Source organism: Peromyscus leucopus, chromosome 23, assembly GCF_004664715.2.
Source record: "Peromyscus leucopus breed LL Stock chromosome 23, UCI_PerLeu_2.1, whole genome shotgun sequence".
In the NCBI taxonomy this organism is placed as follows: Eukaryota; Metazoa; Chordata; class Mammalia; order Rodentia; family Cricetidae; genus Peromyscus; species Peromyscus leucopus.
The window spans coordinates 42,182,970-42,203,629 of NC_051082.1; the positions used below are offsets into that span (position 1 = coordinate 42,182,970).

A 20,660-nucleotide genomic window follows, 5' to 3' on the forward strand; every position below is an offset into this window, starting at 1 on the left:
ATGTGAACACTGCTCTTCACATCCCTTTTTTTCTTTCAGTCCTTAGCAATAACAACCAATGAAATAGTGCACATACTTATAGAATATGTAATCTCTCACAGAAAGTCACAAAGACTAGTTCACATGTTTATTTTGAATCCTGTCAAGCTGACAAACGTTAGCCAAGCATCACTACTGAGAAACAAAGCTGCTCACTCCAGCTGTCAGGAAGTACAGAATAGGATCAGTATGTCATTACACTTGCCCATTTAGACACGTACTTCATGACCTAACTTTTTCTTATTTTGCCCTATCTCTTATATTTTCACAATTGTTCAGATTTCTGTTGTCTTTAGATCATTGTTTAAACACATTGATCTTCTTGGATATACTATATTGAAATTAGAAGTAATGCATCAAAACAAAAATCTTCAAATAATAAATAATAAATGAATAAATGAATCTTGCCATATCATTGTTCTATATTGAAAAAATATTGTTTTTATTATTTTAAAACTATACACTCATGAATATTTTCTCTTTTATATTTAATTCTCAGCTTCCCTGCTCTGTGTGCAGTGAGAGCTGTGTTCCTGGTTTCAGAAAATCCTCTCAGGAGGGGAAAGTTGCCTGCTGCTATGATTGCATTCGTTGTCCAGATAATGAGATTTCCAATGAGACAGGTAAGTGCCAGTCTAACTGGGGTATTTTCCACCTCTCCACAGTGTTCTTCAATGTCTAAACAGATGGACAAGTTCTGTGAAGTAACAGCAGAGATAAGTCCTCTGATTCTTTCAGTTAGAAGTAAAAATATTTTAGTTCATTTTTTCAGTAATTTGGATGGTGCTCTGGACATTGAAACTCATACTTGATGTATGTTGTTGATCTACAACAGCCATTATTTCCTTTGGAGATAAGCTTTACCCATCACAGAGTAGTCTGCTTTCTTCACCATGGCATTTCACACACACACACACACACACACACACACACACACACACACACACACACACACACTATAAATTACTGACTTATCTTTTATTTCAAACCATAGTTAGTTCATAGTTAGCACACATTGAAGGGTTGATTTCTTATGGCCCTCAGTTGGATAATTTCAGTCATGAGTCTGGGTTCATCAGGAGTGATCAGAAAGGTCATATTTGATTTACCCATGTACATATTTAAATTTTTTTATTTTATATTTTTTCATTTTGTTTTATCTGTGAATGTTTTGTCTGCATGCATGTATGTGCACATGTACTTGTTTAGTGCACATCAAAGTTAGAAGAGGACATCAGATCTTCTGGTGATGGAGGCACAGATAGTAGCATTGACCCCCATGTAGGTGCTTGCAACTGAAACTAGGTCCTCCTAAGAGTAGCAGTATCCTGAACCACAGAACCATTTATCTACCTTTATCTTTTTTATTTCCAGTATAAATAACATTCCACATTCCCTTAATGAGTATCTTTTCTTTCCTGTTTTCCTCCATCCCTATGTGAGTACTAGAAACATCAAACTATGTAACTTCCATGGTGAGGGATATCCTTTAATAACATAGGTATTAAAGATCTTATACATGTTGTGGACAAATATATATCCATTGGGGAGGTGTGTCAAAATATTATTATGAGAATCTTACATTGAACACATTTTTTTTAAATCAATAGATGCTATGTGTCATAATTTGAATGTAGATTTGTATCTCTTCTGTTTTAATTTGATTAATATAAGCCAAAGAATGTGATAAGTACTCATTAACTTGTTTTATACAAATAACTCTATTTTCTATAAAGAGTTAATGGAATCATTATTAAACATAGAAGTGGTAAATTATGAAAGAATGTCTTGTGACAACTAGTTGAAATGACACATTACCACTTCCATTAATGGCAGCGTTGTGAATATACAAGGCATAGGTGTACACCCTTGTTCTTAGAACAAGATAGGACACTGAATTTGATGGATCCTCTTTTTCAGTCAAAGGTGGACATAGTAGAGGAACCTTATGTCAAAATACATCCAAGGAACAGAAAATAGGCAAGAGACAATTGAAACAGTGAAAGTGAGGAGCACACACAGACACAATGTTGAATATAGAGAGAAAATAAAAGAGGATTCCTCAACCTTAACATTTATGTCTGATTATTCATGTATCAATAGTAATGTTTTGAGCAACATAATGGTTTTCCTGAACATTAAGATGTTTTAACTTTGCTTTGTATAGATAGAAACTTTCAATTTTTTTTTGGTTTCTTTAATTTGCCTAATTTCAAACTGCATATTGATACTAGCTATACATACCATCAAAGATTTAATGTGCATATAGGTGCTTTGAGTACATTTGTGCCATAGTAAGTTCATGCGCATGGTAATTATATTCATTGGTGGACTAGAAACATCAATATCAAATTCCCAATCCCACATGGTTGCAGATTAAGTAGAAACTTTGAAATATTTTTAGTAAGAAAGAAAAAGCTAAAACATAAATCTAAATATTTCAAAACAGTGAATGCTATAACTCAAACCACATTGAATGAGGTGGGTGTATATTTAAAAAATGTGTTTAAATCTCTATAAAATATTTATCATGACTTACTTATTCTGTGCTTTCACTAAAGTATATATGAGGTTGTGCGTATGAAGCATTCATGCTCTGTTAGAAACCAATAGATGTAAACACATGGGATATAGTAGAGACAGAGTGCCTTGATAGTGAAAGGTTAGCAAGAAGGCACATCTGGAATAAACAACAAATAAAATGCTGACAATGGAATAAAAGATTCTGTAGGCAATATCACAATGATGAATTCAATAGATTTTTAATTAGAATTTTCAACCAAAATTAAATTTCAAATTCCACTTTGCAAAACTATGTACATTTTATGAAAAATACAAAACAGAAATATTTAATGAAAATATGGAATAAATACGTTGATATTTACATGTTTTGAATTCATGATGAAACTCACAAATTATTGTGGTGATATATTGTGTATCAAATGAAGCTTGCCTGAGGATCAGATGACAGAGCCAGCCATTAGATTAAACATACAGGCCAGGTAGTGGTGGCACATACCTTCAATCCTAGCACTCGCAAGGCAGAAATCTGTCTGGATCTCTGTGAGTTAAAAGCCACCCTGGATTACATGAGATTGATTCAATCTAGGAGAGAAACAGAGCCAGGCAATAGTAGTCACACACCTTTAACCCCAGCACTTGAGATCTCATGCATGTTGCTATCAGTATTTGGAAAGCACACATGCCTTTAATCCCAGCGCTAGGAATTAAGTAATATGGCTGAGCAGAGAAAGGTATATAAGGTGTGAGAAGACAGGAACTAAGTGCCTTTCCACCTAGGTCCTTTTGACTGAGGACACAAAGGAAAACAGTCAGAAGATTCATGGAGTGGCGAGGTGAGACATGGCAGTGGCTTGTTCCTTTGTCTCTCTGATCTTTCAGCATTTACCACAATATCTGGTTCCAGGGTGTTTTTTTTTATTACAAGACCCTTTAGAAATTCAAGCAACAAATTATAAGTAGTAAAGTATCAAAAAATTATTCCATGGCATACTAAAATTAAAACAAGTATTTTACATCTATCTGTTAAATAGATATTTTCTCCCTGAAATGATTAAACAGTTTCTCAAAGGGAGTTTTTCCATCTTTCAGGAATCTAATAATTCTCATTCCCACAAGTACTGTCAGAGAAAGAAACACAATGAAGAATTAAATCAATTCTATAGGAATAGTTAGCCAAAATCTGATGACTGAGAATAACATTGCAAGAAATTTCAAAGCACATACTCCTTATACTGAACTCACATGACAGTCACACAAGGTATTTCAGAAGGAGGTGATCCTATGACCTAGTTAGGTTTATGCAATTTAATTCAATAATTTTGACAATAAAAATTAATAGAAATATGTAGCTAGAGTTTTCCTGCCTTGTCCACAGTCAGGACAAATATTTGTCACCTCCAGTCCCACAGCCGCTCAGACCCAACCAAGTAAACACAGAGAATTATATTGCTTACAAACTGTATGGTCATGGCAGGCTTCTTGCTAACTGTTCTTATATCTTAAATTAATCCATTTCCATAAATCTACACCTTGCCACGTGGCTCGTGGCTTACCGGCATCTTCACATGCTGCTTGTCCTGGCGTTGGCTGGCAATGACTCCTTCTGCCTTCCTGTTCTTTCTTTTCTCCTCTGTGATAGTCCTGCCTATACTTCCTGCCTAGCCACTGACCAATCAGTGTTTTATTTATTGGCCAATCAGAATAATTTGACATACAGACCATCCCACAGCAGTAATATAAATTATTACTTAATTAAAATTATATTTAAGTATAACAATGAAAAGTATAGACTTGTTCACATTATGTCCAACAAAGAAGATAGTATCGATCTGGTATGATTGATTAGAAAGCATTTAGTAATTATCACTATTGAGAACTGATTTACTTGAGTCTGGAACAACAGAGGAAATGTGGTCAAATGCCAGAGAACTGGTTTTCTGAATTGGCTTGAGACAAAAGGGGAAACTGAACAGAGACTCATAATAACTTTAATTCCTGAGTAGATGTGGATCATTGTGTAAGGTGTCCAGAAAGTCATTATGCAAATGCACAACAGAACCACTGCCTCCAGAAAGCAGTGACCTTTCTGTCCTATGAAGACCCTTTGGGGATGGCACTTACCTGCTTGGCCCTGGTCTTCTCTGCACTAACAGCTGGTGTTCTTTGTGTCTTTGTGAAGTACCACCACACTCCCATTGTCAAGGCCAATAACCAGGCTCTCACTTACATCCTGCTCATCACTCTGATCTTCTGTTTTCTCTGTCCATTGATATTCATTGGCCATCCCAACACAGCCACCTGCATCCTGCAACAGAGCACATTTGCAGTTCTGTTCACTGTGGCTCTCTCCACAATCTTGGCCAAAACTATTACTGTGGTTCTGGCTTTCAAGATCACATTGCCAGGAAGACTGACAAGGTGGATAATGATATCAAGGGCTCCTAACTTCATCATTCCTACCTGTACCCTCATCCAGCTTGTGCTCTGTGGAATTTGGCTGAGCACCTCTCCTCCATTTATTGAGTCAGATGCTTACACTGAACATGGCCACATAATTATTATATGCAACAAGGGCTCCACTCTTGCCTTCCATTCTGTCCTGGCATACCTCTGTTCCATGGCACTTGGGAGCTACACTTTGGCTTACCTGTCCAGGAACCTGCCCGACACATTCAATGAAGCCAAGTTCATCACTTTCAGCATGCTGGTGTTCTTCAGTGTGTGGCTCACCTTCCTCCCTGTCTACCACAGCACCAAGGGGAAACTCATGGTGGCCATGGAAGTCTTCTCTATCCTGGCTTCCAGTGCAGGTCTGCTAGGCTGCATCTTTTTCCCCAAGTGTTGTATTATTTTGTTAAGACCACATAGGAATGTGCTTTCTCATGTCAGGAACAAAGCATATTCTAGAAGAAAAGTCAATCTTATAGCTTAGTCTGTGTTCTCTTAATTACATGGATTTCTTCAAGCTTGTTGAGCACTAATATAATTGTCAGAGATAATATAGAAATTTAAGGTTTTATATATATGTATATATATATATAAATTTTATTCATTGATGAAAGTCATCTTTATTCTCTCATCTCCTATTATTTACACATTTGTTTATATTAGAAGCTGACTTCTAATTTAGAAGTCTTCAAGCCTGTTTATTACCAACCCAGTTATCAGAGATCATATAGCAATTAAAGATTTTCTATTTATTGGTTTCATTTATTGGTGAAATACATCCTTATTCTCCCATCTTCCAATATTTTTGTACATTCCTCTAAATTAGTATGCTTACTTCAATAAAAATTCATTATCTCTCTCAATTAACATCAAAGAAAAAAATGAATGGGATATATGTGTATTCTTCACCTCTTCAACATTGTATAACTTTACCGTCATAGTACCAAAAGTTTTCATACATATCATGTATTTTTGATGCACTTGATATGTTTCCTGGATTTATCATGCTTATATTTTATGTATGCTTTTGCTATGAACAAATGCACATTAAAAAAATGAATATGATTTTGACATGAATATATTACTCTGTTAAATATTTGCATAATGAGATGCATATTAGAATTGTGCAAAGACAAATTTATTTCTTAATTATAACCCAAAGTCAGATATCAGTTAATCAGATACATACCCAAACAGTCAATTACATGAAGCTTCTGTTAAATCTGTGGTTTGAAAAGCCCTTCTGTAGCCACTTCTGTACAACATGTGCTCATGTCTATCTTTGACTAGAGATATCCAAGCGGTTTGTGTGCTCAGTCATCTACAATTCTTCAATTTTGATAAATTGTTCTATATTTTTTCAACTGAAACTGTTTATTGCATAACTTCTGCATATTTATGAGTACTCATTTCTCCATATTGTATCAACATTCCATAAAAAATATGAAATTTTTAGGAACAGCATTTCTGACGCTACTAATTTCTTGTGTAATGTACATTTGCATAAATTTCTAAGACATTATGTTCTGTGTGCCTTGTATTGTGCCATTTGTCTGTAATCAGTCTTTTTCTAGTTCACAAGCTGTAAGCTTTTAAGAATAAGGTAAAGGATAAATTATGTCAATCACTATAGTAAAATTGAAAACAAGCCAGATTCTAATTTTGAGAATAGTTTCATCAGGGTGACTCTTAAAACACATTTTTGTACAATACTTTGTGATCATGGTTTGTCCTCCCTCGTCTCCTCCCAGACCCTCCTTAATAGCCCACCCACCCAACTTAATGACTTCTTTTTCTCTCTATTTAGAAAACAAACAGGAAAGAAATCCAAAAAGAACAAAACAAAACAAACAAAGAAACAACAACAAAACAAGGCGAAGTATGTAGAATACATGGAAATGTAGACACACATACAAACACACACACACACACACACAAACATAAATTCACACACAGGTGCATATACAGACTGCAGCATAAGCTACTGTAATAGTATATCTTGGGGGAGTAACCAAGCCACATCTACTTTGACTTTAGGTCCACTCCATGAAGTGGAAAATACATCTCATACTGTTTTCATGTGTCAAAGCATCTGAAGCAAGATAGCTCAAGGGCCTAGGGTAAAACCAAATACTACAGTTCTATTAAAGGAACACAGCAATAAAATGAATACTAATGACATTCTACAATGTCTCAGTGCCTTCCTCAACTATTGTAAAAGTAGCTTTCTTCTGCAGCAGATGAGAGCCAATACAGAGACCCACATCCAGATAATATGCTGAGAGTGGTAGGCAGTGGAATTCTGAGCCCTAAATTGCATGCCTCCATCTAATCCCTCCCCTCAGCACACACGGAACACTGTGGTAGGTGAGGCACAAGGAGTGTTGGGCACAGAGGGTATAGAGGACACCAAGAGAACAAGGCGTCCAAATTAACAAGGTAGATGCACATTTGAACTCACAGAGACTGAGACAACATGCACAGGGCCTGCAGAAGTCTGTACCAGATGAGTTCCCAGAGCTGAAATGGGAAGCATTCATATTCCTCTATTCCTAACCCAGTAGCTATTCCCAATTGCTAGCCAATTGCAAATTAAAGTCTAGTTGTCTCTAAGAGAGTCTCGTGAAAGCAACAAAAACTTTTAAGTATAGGCTGCAAATGTAGCACTAGATTGTCAAGTAAAAACAAACTCAGTGGTGTTGTTCTAGTATCATAATGTCTTATCTGGCTTTTCATTTTTTTCTCTTTTATTTTATATTATGTATTTTGTGTATGTATTATGGCTTCTAGATAAGTGGTTTTATGAAATTCCTGAGAGTGTGAACAAGTGGGTCTCTCTGTCTATATCTGTTTCTTATGTGCTTTCTTGGGCAATTTTCCTCTTGTGTGGTAGTTTAGTACTATTTTGGTATGGTACTTTTTGTTTCATATGCTACTGTATTTTATTTTGTAAGTATTGCTTAGAAGCCTGATTGTTTTCTTCCCCCCCCATTTTAAAAGAGATTTTCTACTCACCCTACATAACACCCACAGATCCTCCCTCCTCCCACCCCCCAGCCCTCCCTCACAAGCCACCTCCCATCCCCACATCCTCCAAATCAAGGTCTCCCATGGGGAGTCAGCAGAGACCGGAACACAGAGCCTAGGGAGGTCCAAGCCCCTCCCTGCCTCACCAAGGCTGCACAAGTTGCCACACCACAGGCACCGGGCTCCCAAAAGCCTGCCCATACACCAGGGATGGATCCTGATCCCCCTGCCTGGGTGTCCCCAAACAGTTCAAGCTAAACAACTTTTCCAGCCTCTTCCCACTCCCATAATGTTTTCATCTATCACAGTATCTCCTGCCCTGCTCTCCCACTCCATCCCCGCTCCTGCTTGACTCTCCCATTTTCCTATGTTCTTGCCCCTCATTCTGTGCCCTCCACAACCCCAACCCCTACCCCCCGTCTGCTCATGCAGGTCCCATCCACTTCTACTTCACTGGGCTATCCATGTGTTCCTTCCAAGGTCCCTCCCTGTCAGCTAGTCTCTCTGAAGCTGTTGGCTGCAGTCTGGCCATCCCTTGCCCTATATCTAGTATCCACTTATGAGTGAGTACATACCATTTTTGTCCTTCTGAATCTGTGTTACCTCACTCAGGATGATATTTTCTAGTTCCATTTATTTGCCTGCAAAATTCATGATATCATTGTTATTTACTGCTAAGTAGTAGTACTCCATTGTGTATATGTGCCACATTTACTTTATCCATTCTTCAGTTGAGGAGCATCTAGGTTGTTTCCAGGTTTTTGCTATTACAAATAATGCTGATATGAACACAGTAAAGCAAGTGTCCTTGTGGATAAGATTGAACATTCCTTGGGTATATGCCCAAGAGTGGTATAGCTGGGTCTTGAGGAAGATTGATTCCCAATTTTCTGAGAAACCGCCATACTGATTTCCAGAGTGGCTGTACAAATTTGCATTCCCACCAACAGTAGAGGAGTGTTCCTCTTGCTCCACATCCTCTCCAACATAAGCTGTCTTCAGTGTTTTTGATCTTAACCATTCTGATGGGTGTAAGATGGCATCTCAGAGTCATTTTGATTTGCTTTTCCCTGATGATTAATGATGTTGAGCAATTCCTTAAATGTCAGGTGTTATTCTTATGGGTCTGCCTTTATATGTTACTTGGCCTTTTTCCTTTGCAGCTCTTAATATTTTTTCTTTATTCTGTATGTTTAGTGGTTTGATTATTATGTGGTGAGGGGATGTTTTTTGGATCCAGTCTATTTGGTGTTCTGTAACCTTCTTGCATCTTTATAGGCATTTCCTTCTTTAGGTTGGTAAAGTTTTCTTCTATGATTTTTTGTTGAATATATTTTCTGTGCCTTTGAGTTGGTATTATTCTCCTTCTTCTATCCCTAATATTCTTAAGTTTGGTCTTTTCATAGTGTCCCAACTTCCCTGGATGTTTTATGTTATGACTTTCTGGCTTTAGTATTTTCTTTGATTGATGAATCTATTTCCTCTATTGCATCTTCAACACTACAAATTCTCTTTCATCTCTTGCATTCTGTTGGTTATGCTTGCATCTGTAGTTCCTGTTTATTTACTCAGATTTTCCATTTCCAGCCTTCTCTCAGTTTGTGTCTTTTTTTATTGCCTCTATTTCAGTTTTCAAACCTTAGACTGTTTCATTCACCTATTTAATTGCTTTTCCTTGGCTTTCTTTAAGGGATTTATTGATTTCTTCCAAATTTTTGTTTGTCTTTTCTTTGAATTCTTTAAGGGTAGTTTTCATTCCCTCTTTAAAAGCCTCTATCATCTTCTTAAGGTCATTATTAAGGTCTATTTCTTTGCTTCTTCTGTGTTGGGATGTTTAGGTCTTGCTGGTATAGGTTCTGATGGAACCATATTGGTCCTTATGCTATTGGCTGTATTTTTGCATCAGCGTCTACCCATCTCTTTCTCCACTTGGTTCAAGCGGTGTCAGAGTGAGCCTCTCTTGGTCTGATAGATACTCGGTCCAGTGGGAGCTCTTTGTCTAATCAGTGCTGATGGACTCTGTCTCAGGGAGCTGCTCTTAGTCCAATTGGCACTTGTGGACTCTGGCTCAGGGAGTAGCTGAAATGTAGGCATGTGGGTAGGTTGGTAGGTGTTGGGCTTGTGGGTTTCAAGGCTGGTGGGGGATGGTGGTAGTCTGACTTGTCTGCAGGAGGCCTACCTATTGGCTTGATACTGGGGCTGCAATGGGTGGTCATGTGGGGGCACAGGGTTGTTTTCCCCACCTAGACAAAGACTCACTTCTTAGTCCAATCGGGTTCTGGCAAGCTCTGTCTCAGGGAACAGTTGCAGTGTTAGAGGGTGGGTGGTATTTGGGGGAGGTGGGGACTTGTGGATTACAGGGTCTGATGAGGGATGGTGGTAGTCTGACCTGTCTGCAGAAGGTCTGCCTGTGTACTGGCCTGTAACTGGGACTGCAATGGGTGGTGGTGTGGGGGTGCAGGGTTGTGTCCCTGGGCCCAAAGCCTAGGGCCTGGGATGTTTGGGTATGAGGATAAAGACTCATCTCTTAGTGCAATTGGGTGCTGGTAGGCTCTGTCTTAGCCAACAGTTGCAGTCTTGTAGGGTAGGTGGGTTTTGGGGGAGGTGGGGCTTTTGGGTTACAAGGTCTGGTGGGGGATGGTGGTAGAACAGGCGAGCCTTTCTGTTGAAGAGAGGAGATAGCTAAGAGTTAAATTGGCCTAATGGCATAGTATATTTCCAAGAGGATAAAATTTTATAAGTATTCCTAAATATTTGTTTTTGTTATCCTTTACAACTATATAAGCAAATATATAATTTAATTATTATTAATAATAACAATAATATTAACAATAATTATTAATGATTAATTAATTAATTAAATCCAATTTAATTAAAATTTAAAACTTGCTTTAGGGTTGGAGTGGGGCTCTCTCCTTTTCTAAACCCAAGCATGTTTGTTAAAGGAAAATCCAAAATCTCTGTCCCTTGTCAGAAGATCCATACAATATGGAAAGGAAGAAAACCAAATTTTAGGGACTTTTTTTATTGCCAATAATCTCACCAATAATCTCATAATCCTTTGGTTTTATTTTAACTGTTAAAAATTTTCATAAATGTAAATATTAGTTATAAATTTATGACTATTCTGCATATGACATTTAAAATGTTTAAGTTTTCAGCAGTGAACCCTTAATAGTCATAACAGCAAACTTGATGTCTCTATACCATTACAGGGACAGGCACCATCCAAAGATCAGTATCAGACAACAACCTGCTCAGGACAACTCTAAAGTTTCTTGCTTAGAGTGTTGAACCTCATAGGATACTTTAGCCAGGATTTCAGATAAGCTCTGTGCTTTCCCATTACATAATGACTGGACAATGAAAGTTGGAGCTGGTTTTCTCAGGACTTGGACAAAATTTCAGTTTTTCCTGGGTATCATTGCTCCCAGACAATAGGGAATAATTTGGGGTTATAACACCCACATTCCTAAGAGGTGGGGAGAATGGTATTTGGTCATTTGGTGAGGTATGGATGATTGTCATCATTTATGGGGGGTGTTTACTAATTGTTACTGGTATTGGCAAGGGAGAATATTATACAAATGATATTACTTTCATGTATCTGTTTAAAAAAAGAACAAAGAGAGGAGGATATAGGAATGACAAAAGAGAAGGGTAGATTATTGAATATACTATAGACTAAGGGACAACTATTGATTTCAAATATTTTACATTTGTTAGGATTTTTGTATATTGACACAACTTTAAGGTAATTTTTGTTGCAACACACTGTATGTATGTTTCCTTTCTTGTTTGGGTTTTTTTTTGTATGTTGATAAAAATTTAAGGTTATTTTTCTTACAACATAGTGTATGTGTTCTATTTTTGTTTGAATTATTGTGCCTATGCAGTTCATTTTGAAATGTAGGGTGAAGTTCTAGATTTTAGAATGCTATTATTATATGTTCTATAGGATTATCAGAAAACATATATTAGTGGTTAGTCATTTATAACAATCAAAATCGTAGATATGTTAGGTGTGCTTTCCAGAACATATAGAGATACATATCAGATATATATGTCATATATATATATATATATATATATATATATATATATATATATATATATGGTCTTCAAACCTTTCAAAGACCTACAGAATATGGCATTTGAAATGCTTTGTTAACTTAGGACTTTTCATAACAATGAGATACACTGCTGGTAGCACCAATTTTCTTCAGTTATGATGGGCATTGAAGAAACTCCCTATGGAGTTTGATTTCAATGTGGCAAGGCTAGCCATTTGGGCAAGAAGCTGCTCTTGCCTGGACTGATTGACAGTATGTTGTATAAACTGGACACACAGGACACACAGGAAAATGACCACTGAACTTTGCCAAAACAAGGTTTGGGTGGTCCTTTAGGGTTCCTGCTTCACAGAAGAAACTGCCAGATATTCTGCAGGACACAGAGGAAAGTGACTGACAAACTTTGCCAATATAGGCAGGATAATATTTTAAATTTCCTACTTCATTGAAAAGTCTGAAAAATACTATGGGCCTGTAGGATAAAGATGGATGCCCCAACATTGCAGAGAAACATTGGGTGACTGTCCAGGCAGCCAAATGTCTCTGTCATTTATAGAGATTTGGAAGCTGTTTACAATTCACCTTTTGTTTACTTAAATAATATTATATCCTTCATGGGGCCTTTGGTGGAGTTGAAGACTAAATAGTTATAGTTGCAGTTTTCTTTAGATGATATAAAGTAAGTTAGGTTTAGAATTTTGGATTTACTAAGTTAGGATAGATTATGGAGGATTTTCTTTAAATTTACCAGACACAAATGAATTGGAATTCTGTACATTGTGAATGTAATCTTTACATGATAATTTTTCTTATTGTATATAATCTTACTATGTTAAAGTTAAAAGCTTTCATTTTTGTTTAGGGAAAAAACGGGGAAAAGGTTGGGGAACATTTTTTTAAACTGTTGCATTTTTTTCCTACTGCTTTTTGTTAATAATTCAAAGAGGAGTTTGAATAAATAAAATTAACCTGTGAGCAGGAGGCTGAGTCAGCAAGTGGTAAGGAAGAACCCCATGTAGCATTTTTTTTTTCTTGTGTGTGTGGCGGGGGTTACTAAGAGAAGGATGCTGTTTTCTTTGGAGGACACTGTTGTGCCCAGATCATAACCCCCAGAGAGACCACCAAGGACGAGCATACCAGAATGCAAAAGCAAGGTTTACTTCTGCTGCAAGTCATGACAGGGAACTCATCTCAAGCCATCTCAAGTGAGGCAGGGAGGAGTTCCTCTTTCTTGGGGAAGTTAGTTTTTATAGGTAAAACCCATAAAATTTCTTAGAGGAGAGGAGGTTAGTATGGGTCCATCCTTGATTGGTCCAGTTTTTCCCGGGCCTGGACTTTACTTATTCTAGCTTATCTGTTTGCCCTGTCAGGAGTTTTACAACTCCTCTCTGGGGTCTGGTCATGTTATTCTGGAGAGGGGCATCTCTGTTTAATGGTTACCATCAGAATCCTATTTTTTTTTTTTTTTTTTTTTTTTTTTTTTTTTTTTTTTTTTTTTTGATTTTTTTTGACCTTGTGCCATGACTTTAGATACAGAATAAAATAATGTATTAATTTAAAGCTAGGACTTAATCTTATCACGAGTTGAGCGCTCTGTAGGCAGTTTTAGCCAGCTGATCTTGTAGCTTTTAGGGGTCTTGTTATCAGTAAAAAACTGAAATGTGGATGTCAAAGAAAGAGTTAGAAAAGTTGAGGTCATTCTCATCGTGGAAGTTTTTTTTTTTTTTTTTTTTTTTTTTTTTTTTTTTTTTTTTTTTTTTTTTTTTTTTTTTTTTTACTCATTCTTGTCTTGTTATATCTGGAGGGGCATCTCGTGGTTAATTGGTTACCATCAGACATCCTGACTCTGTTCTTTTGTTCTTGGGGCTGGTGCCAGCATTTCTGGGGACTTGAAACTGGCTGGCCTAGATCAAGTCCCAAAGCTGCCACTGAATACTTTAGGTACAGAATGCAAAAGTAAGGTGTTTTCTAAGTCTCCAGGGAGGCTCTTCCAAATCTCTCACTCACAGCAGGGAGGTGGGGAGAAGGAGCCTCCCCTTTCTTTATGAGGCTAGTTCTTAAAGGCACAGACCATATCATTTATTTTAACCCACCTCCCTTTTTAGTCTTTTGGTCAAATATCCTGACTCTTTTCCAAAGTCCCTGTAGCAGATACAACCACCTGGGGAAAAGGGGTCTAAGTTCTTATCTACACTTAGGAATCCTGGTTTAAGCTTCTCTTTGTCTGTAGGGGATAGATTGGGGGGTTTTACTGAGGTATCACAGTCTAAGTTCTTATCTACACTTAGGAATCTTGGTTTAAGCTTCTCTTTTCTGTAGGGGATAGAGTGGGGGATTTTACTGAGGTATCACAGACACCTCCAAAGGGAGAAGATTAGCTACATGCTATTCAGTTTTTCTGAGTGAGAAAATTTCTACCTAAACTGTTGAATTGTGAGTTCTTCAGATTTGGATAAAGATTTTTTAGAAGATTTGAAAGAGTTGGTGCCCGAGGGAAGAGAGTGGCCCTCGTCCTGAACCACTGCAGGTAGCAGGAGATTGGCAATCTCTGACTCTGATAGCTGAGGCTTAAGGGGCCACCACTGTAGATAATAGAAAACAGCAGTAGGATGTACATAAATGCAAGCATGCAAAAGATTCAAATACACAAAATTAAAAATAAAAAGTATTTTTAAAATATAGCTTTTGTGAGTCACCATCTGTTCCGATGTGGGGGTTTGATGCTGCAGCTGCCTTTGGCCCATTCATGCTGTGCAAGTAACCTTTTAAACAAATTCCTGTAGCAACCTCATAAACTCATGTCTCTCCAAGGTGGGCTTTGGAGGTCTACATTGATCTGTCAATTGTCCTACTGAGGTCAAAGGGTATTTGCTCGCCTTTTTGCCAGAAAACTCAAATTGCATCATGTGTTAAGCAAATGGTTACCCTAGTCTTGGTGTCTCTTCACAGCAACAGAAAACTTAACTAAAACAAATGCACATACATATATAAATACATGTTCACATATGTGCTCACTCATGAATTCATGTATAGATTACTCAAGGCCCAGGCATTTCAGTCTGGTGTGGGATATCTGAGGGGAAAAAAAAAAATCTATGTACACTATGTTCTTATGTCTGTTAACTTTATTCCTCTAGGACAAAATTCTATCAATACAGCTACAGCTCCATCAGGCATTCAGGGCAGGAATAACTCTAGATGCATCAAGCTCCTTATCTGTCTACTTTATTTCTCTGGGATGAAATCCCTTTTTACATAGCTTCAATTCCATCCGGTTCCCTCTCATAGTCCTGCTAACAGCTAAGCTCTTATGCTTATAGCCTCATCTTTGACCTCTGTTTCTTCATTCTACATCTCTATTACTCTCGACTCCTGGCTCCAGAGTTCTGCCTTACCATCTACATTACCTCTGTGTTCTTCTCTTCTCCCTGGTCATGCCATTCTGTCTGCTCTACAAAAAATGCCTGTCTTTCTTTCCCTGGCCAGGAGGTTCTCTGCCTCATCAGGAATGTTGCTCTACCTTGATATGTAAAAACCTCTTTTGTTCTCAGTCAATTGCTCTGGAGAGTCACTAGGCCTCAAGGCAAGAGGATGGTCTGAGCTTCATTAGCACAAGAAACAAAGCTATGCATGTCCTGCCAGTTTGTCTTTGCCTACAGAACCTTATCCAAGTACTAGCTCTAGCAGGGAAGTTATTTACCTAGAAGTTAGCAGGTCTAAGGAGCTGAATTGTTTGCCAATTGGTCTGGGCACACAAGAATTTCATAACAGAACACAGTTGAAATATTAAAGACTGGATAACACCAAATATTCATAATAAATGGCTTGCCTTTTGACAGACCCTTGGCTGGTCAAAGTATAGCTTTAATACACAGCTGAATCTCTATAATATATTCTTGTGGCTTGCCACATTCATGTATATTATTGAATATATATGTATATATATATATGCACATATACATTTTTAGATATAAATATTGTCAACTACAAGAATTTATCCATTAAGTTTTCATGTGGGCAGAATATAGCATAAATTTCAGAGCTTTAATTACCTCCACCTACCATTTCATTATAAACTTTTGGGTTAAAATTTGATGGTCCCGGAACTAGAGTTAATGTGTAATAAAACTTTTTAACCTTGAGTTTGAATGTTACTGAGGAACTCACCAGAATTAGCAAATAAGCAAACATCAGCAATGTGGTTAACTTGCAATGCAAGGTCCACATGATCCCTCTTGAATTGTAAACAGGGTCAGTGAGGTTACTCAGAGGGGGAGGATAGCCCACCAGTACAGCCCCTGACAAGACTCTCTGACCTGTCTTATCCCTCAGCCTGAAAATTGTGCAGAGCTTCCCAAGTGCAGCTTTTGTGTTGGATAGATGGTTCAGCAGCTAAGAGCATTTGCTGCTCTTGCAGAAGACCCAGCTTTTGTTCTCAGCACCCAAATAATTGCTCACAATGGTCTACACTCCCAGTCCCCAGGAATATAATGGCTTCTCTTTAATCAAGCATGCATGGGATACACATATGTACATGCATGTAAAACTTTCATATGTGCAAAATTAAAAATAAATATTTTGAAGATAAAGCTTTTGTGAGTCATTGTGTGTTCAGGTGTGGTTTTGATGCTGCAGCTGCCTTTGAAAGCCATTCATGCTCCTGAAAGTAATCTTTAAAACACATTCCTGTGATAACTTCATAACCTTATGTCTCTCCAATATGGACTTTGGAGGAATAGCTACACTGATCTGTCAATTATTTCCTACCGAGGTCACAGGTCATTTGCTCCCTCCCATCTTTCCCAGAAATGTAGAATAGAAACATGTATTTCTCAAATAAACTCATGAGAGAATGAGCTACATAAAGCATTTTTTCTCTGTCCTCTTTCTTCCTAGACACTGGACAGCAAAATGGCAGGTTTCTTCTCTATTAAAATGATCAGTCACAAGGCACTTAGTTATTATGTTGGTAATACAAAAATCTCTGTGACAATACTTTCTGGAAAGGCAGGCCTGAGTCTAAGTAATCAATATCTCACAGATATTAATGATTTTTAATTATTACCCTCATTAGGAGTTCTAGGTCTCTCAAACCTTCCTACTGCAAAGTGACAAACAAATGATAAGATTAATGACAGAAAGTAAACCAAGAAAAATAGCTTACTATAACCATTTATAGGCTGCTCCTGATTGTGCACAGCATTGGCTCGTAAGAGTTGAGAACATTTGGCTGAAAATTTAAGTGAGTTAAATAGTTTAGCTTACAGCAGAAATGTGTTCAACTGTGGGAGTATGTATTTCCATTGGATTATATCTTTTGGTTTTTTGATAGGGAAAAAAGGCACAAGAATTATCCCAATTCTAAGGCCACAAAGGAGAGGTGTCCAGCCAATTACTCACAGGTGGAGGAGCACCAAGATCTTATCAGTACACCATGCTTCTGTGGAATTTTGGAATCAGGTCTATTGCTCTTCCTTCAACAAATCTTTTCTGACTTTTCCTTATAGATGTGGACTTGAGTTCTTCTGTGGAGTCCAGGTGTGAATCCATGAAGCTAATTTGCAGTACTTATGTGATAGAAAAGTGGGTAGAGCAGTGAGTAAAATGACCAATGTGTATCTATCATGGGTGTTGAGAATATGAGTGTCCTCTTCAGTTGACAATAGTTGATAGTTCACAATAACATACGTTTTGACTTTTTCATAATTTTTTTATGTAGGAAATTAATAAATAACTAAATCAATATTCTTGGTAAGACCAGAGGTCATGGATGTTTACTGGAAATGCAATAAAATGGGTGAAATTAAATTTCCTTTAATATTTCATGACTATCTTCTTTGCAAAACACATTAAGCCTTTCCACAGTAGCTCTATCTATAAATCTGTTTTATTAAGAATATTTTTATTCATTTTATATACCAATCACAGATCCCCCTCTTCCTACCTTCCACCCCTCCAACCTCACCCACAACCCACCTCCCATCCCCTCCTACCAAAAGCTAAGGTCTCCAATGGGGAGTCAGTAGAGCCTGGTACATTCAGTAGAAGCAGGTCCAAGCCCTCCTCCAGCCTCAAGGCTGTACGAGGTCTATATAAGCAAGACAGTTGTGTAGCTTGATCTGCTTAAGGGACCCCCTAAGCAGTAGGATCAAGATCCGTCCCTGGCCCATCTACAAATCTTTATACATGTGGCATTCCTTTATCTGGGTTCTTTTTGTACCATAGGCGATGAACTAGATTTTATAACCACTTTGTCAAAAAAAAAAAATCACTTCATCCCTTCATAAACTAAAAATTACCATTTTTTTTTCCAGATTTTTTGGGACAGAGTTTCTCTGTGTGCAGCCCTGGTTTTCCTTGACCTCACTCTGTAGACCAGGGTGGTCTTGAACTCACAGAAATCTGCTTGCTTCTGTCTCCAAAGTGATAGGAATAAAGGTGTGTACCACCACTGCTTGGCCCCATGCGCTTCTTGTGTTGTCTTTTTCTCCACCATTAGTGGTTTCTATACATATTCTCCTTACACAATGTTATTATTAAGGGAATAGTCTGTGCATTTCTCACTATTATATTCCCAGTCCCTGTGTCAGTTAAATGAATTAAAGATGTGCCAACAGGCACCAAACTGTGTTAGTGTCACCTCAGCACTTCCTTTTGGAGTAGTTTGACTGAAGAAACCCAGGCTCTATCTTTTCATTCCATCTACCACATGCCTCTGTCTATGTGCAGTATGTGATGATCTATCTGTGCACTTGAATTTGACTGCACCTATTGCTTATGTATGTGTTCCAACAAAGCACTTAGCTCTGTATTTATTAGACATCATAGAACACATTGATGACAAAAGAATAATGTCAGATTCTTTAGAGAAAACTTGAGCAGAGTTTACAGAGAAAGAACTAATTTATTGACCCAAACAAACACTGAAACACCCAGAAAACAAAAAAAAAATCACTGTAAAAACAAATATACACTAGTAACCAATATCTATGTGTTGATTGCATCATTATTGATGGATATTTGTTTATAGCCTTTAACTTGTTAGCTGCTTTCAGCAAATGATTAGCACAATCCACACATACAGGCAGGCATTACTCTGCGTCAGAATTGTAGGGAATTCATAATTTAAGATTAAAGCTGTGCATTAGTTTAGGTTCTAAAAGCTGGTTGTATAGGAATCCAAGGTATGTAAAGTTAGTTGTAATGTTCTCTTATAGGTAGGCTAAATAGACGGGGTGAGTACAGGTTAGAGAATCAAGGTAAGTCTTAAGTGATCTCAAGGTATATAATTAACATGGCTGTCAGATCCATCAAAAGTTCATTCTCTTATAACATGGTAAGATACCTAGAACCGTATCAATAAAGAGTCCTAATCAGATTGAACATCCAAATAGATTGCTGAAGTTGAGTTGGAGGTGTTTTTAAGTCATAAATGAGTTTATAATCGTTCAAAAAGTGGTATGTTCTATATGGATGACCTAACTGATGGCTTCACTGATGCTGAATTCACAGGAAATAAAACAACAACAGCAACAACAACAACAACCTTAGAAATATTACTTTATGGTGATTTCCACTGTCTCCTGTGAACTCACACTGTACTCCTAAAGGGACAAGCTTGACAAGTGAGTTTTTTAAGAACCACACAGTAGGGGCTGTGGAACATCTGCATAGTTCAGAGTTCTTGCAGCTTGTTAACAGAGACCAGTTAGGATCCCAGTTTACAACTCCCTGTAACACCAATTGCAGTGAACGCGGCATTCCCTTCTGACTTCCATATGCACAAAGCTTCTATGTAGTGCACAGACAAACACTCAGGCAAAATACTTGTACATATAAAATAAAATTAAATCTTTTTTTAAACAAAATAAGGCTATGTTTGTGAGCATCATTCCTTTCGTATTCTTTCTTACTGTCACACTTTCCACAGTAATACACAGACTGTACACCAACTGTAGTTGCAGGAATGAGGCATCTTGAAGTTCTGCCTTGGAAAATAGTAATGCACACACACTCCTATTTGACCTTCAGTGACTTCATAGTCTGTGGACTATTGATCTACACAATCAATGTTATCAGCAAACCTAAAGATTACCAAATACAACTCACTCGCTCGCTCACTCACTCACTCACTCACTTACTCACTCACTCACTATTACCATTTTTAACCTACAAGCCTCTGGTGGTATATGCACACTGGCTAGTGGTAAGAGGATTCTTCATGGTATAACATAATCACTAGTTCATCTGCTTGCTTGCTTGCTTCTTTAAGTGTTGTTATTTTGTAGATGATGGTGATGATGGTTTTACAAATGTGCATACATCCTGTTGTATCTGAAAGACACTGTTTCCCAGGAGTCACCATCATTTGTGGCTCTTACAATCTTTGTGCCTCCTTTTCTTTATAGATCCCTGAACCACGAGGGTTGCTATATTGAGATACTATTTAGAACGGAATGTTCCAAGGTCTCTCACACACTGCACACTGTCCAGTGGTTGGTGTGTGTTTTATTTTCCATTTACTGCATTAACATGTGTCTCTGATGAGAG

General features: G+C 37.6%; 1 protein-coding gene across 1 annotated transcript in view; it reads left to right on the forward strand.

The window, feature by feature from the left end:
• The window catches only part of LOC114682222 (vomeronasal type-2 receptor 116-like), a 28,117-nt gene extending 22,623 nt beyond the window's left edge, over positions 1 to 5,494 (forward strand). The window contains exons 6-7 of the mRNA XM_028856024.2: positions 539 to 662; positions 4,566 to 5,494. Of these exons, the coding sequence (XP_028711857.2) occupies positions 539 to 662; positions 4,566 to 5,494 (1,053 nt within the window). The remainder of the gene's footprint in view (positions 1 to 538; positions 663 to 4,565) is intronic.
• Positions 5,495 to 20,660: the final 15,166 nt, after the last annotated feature.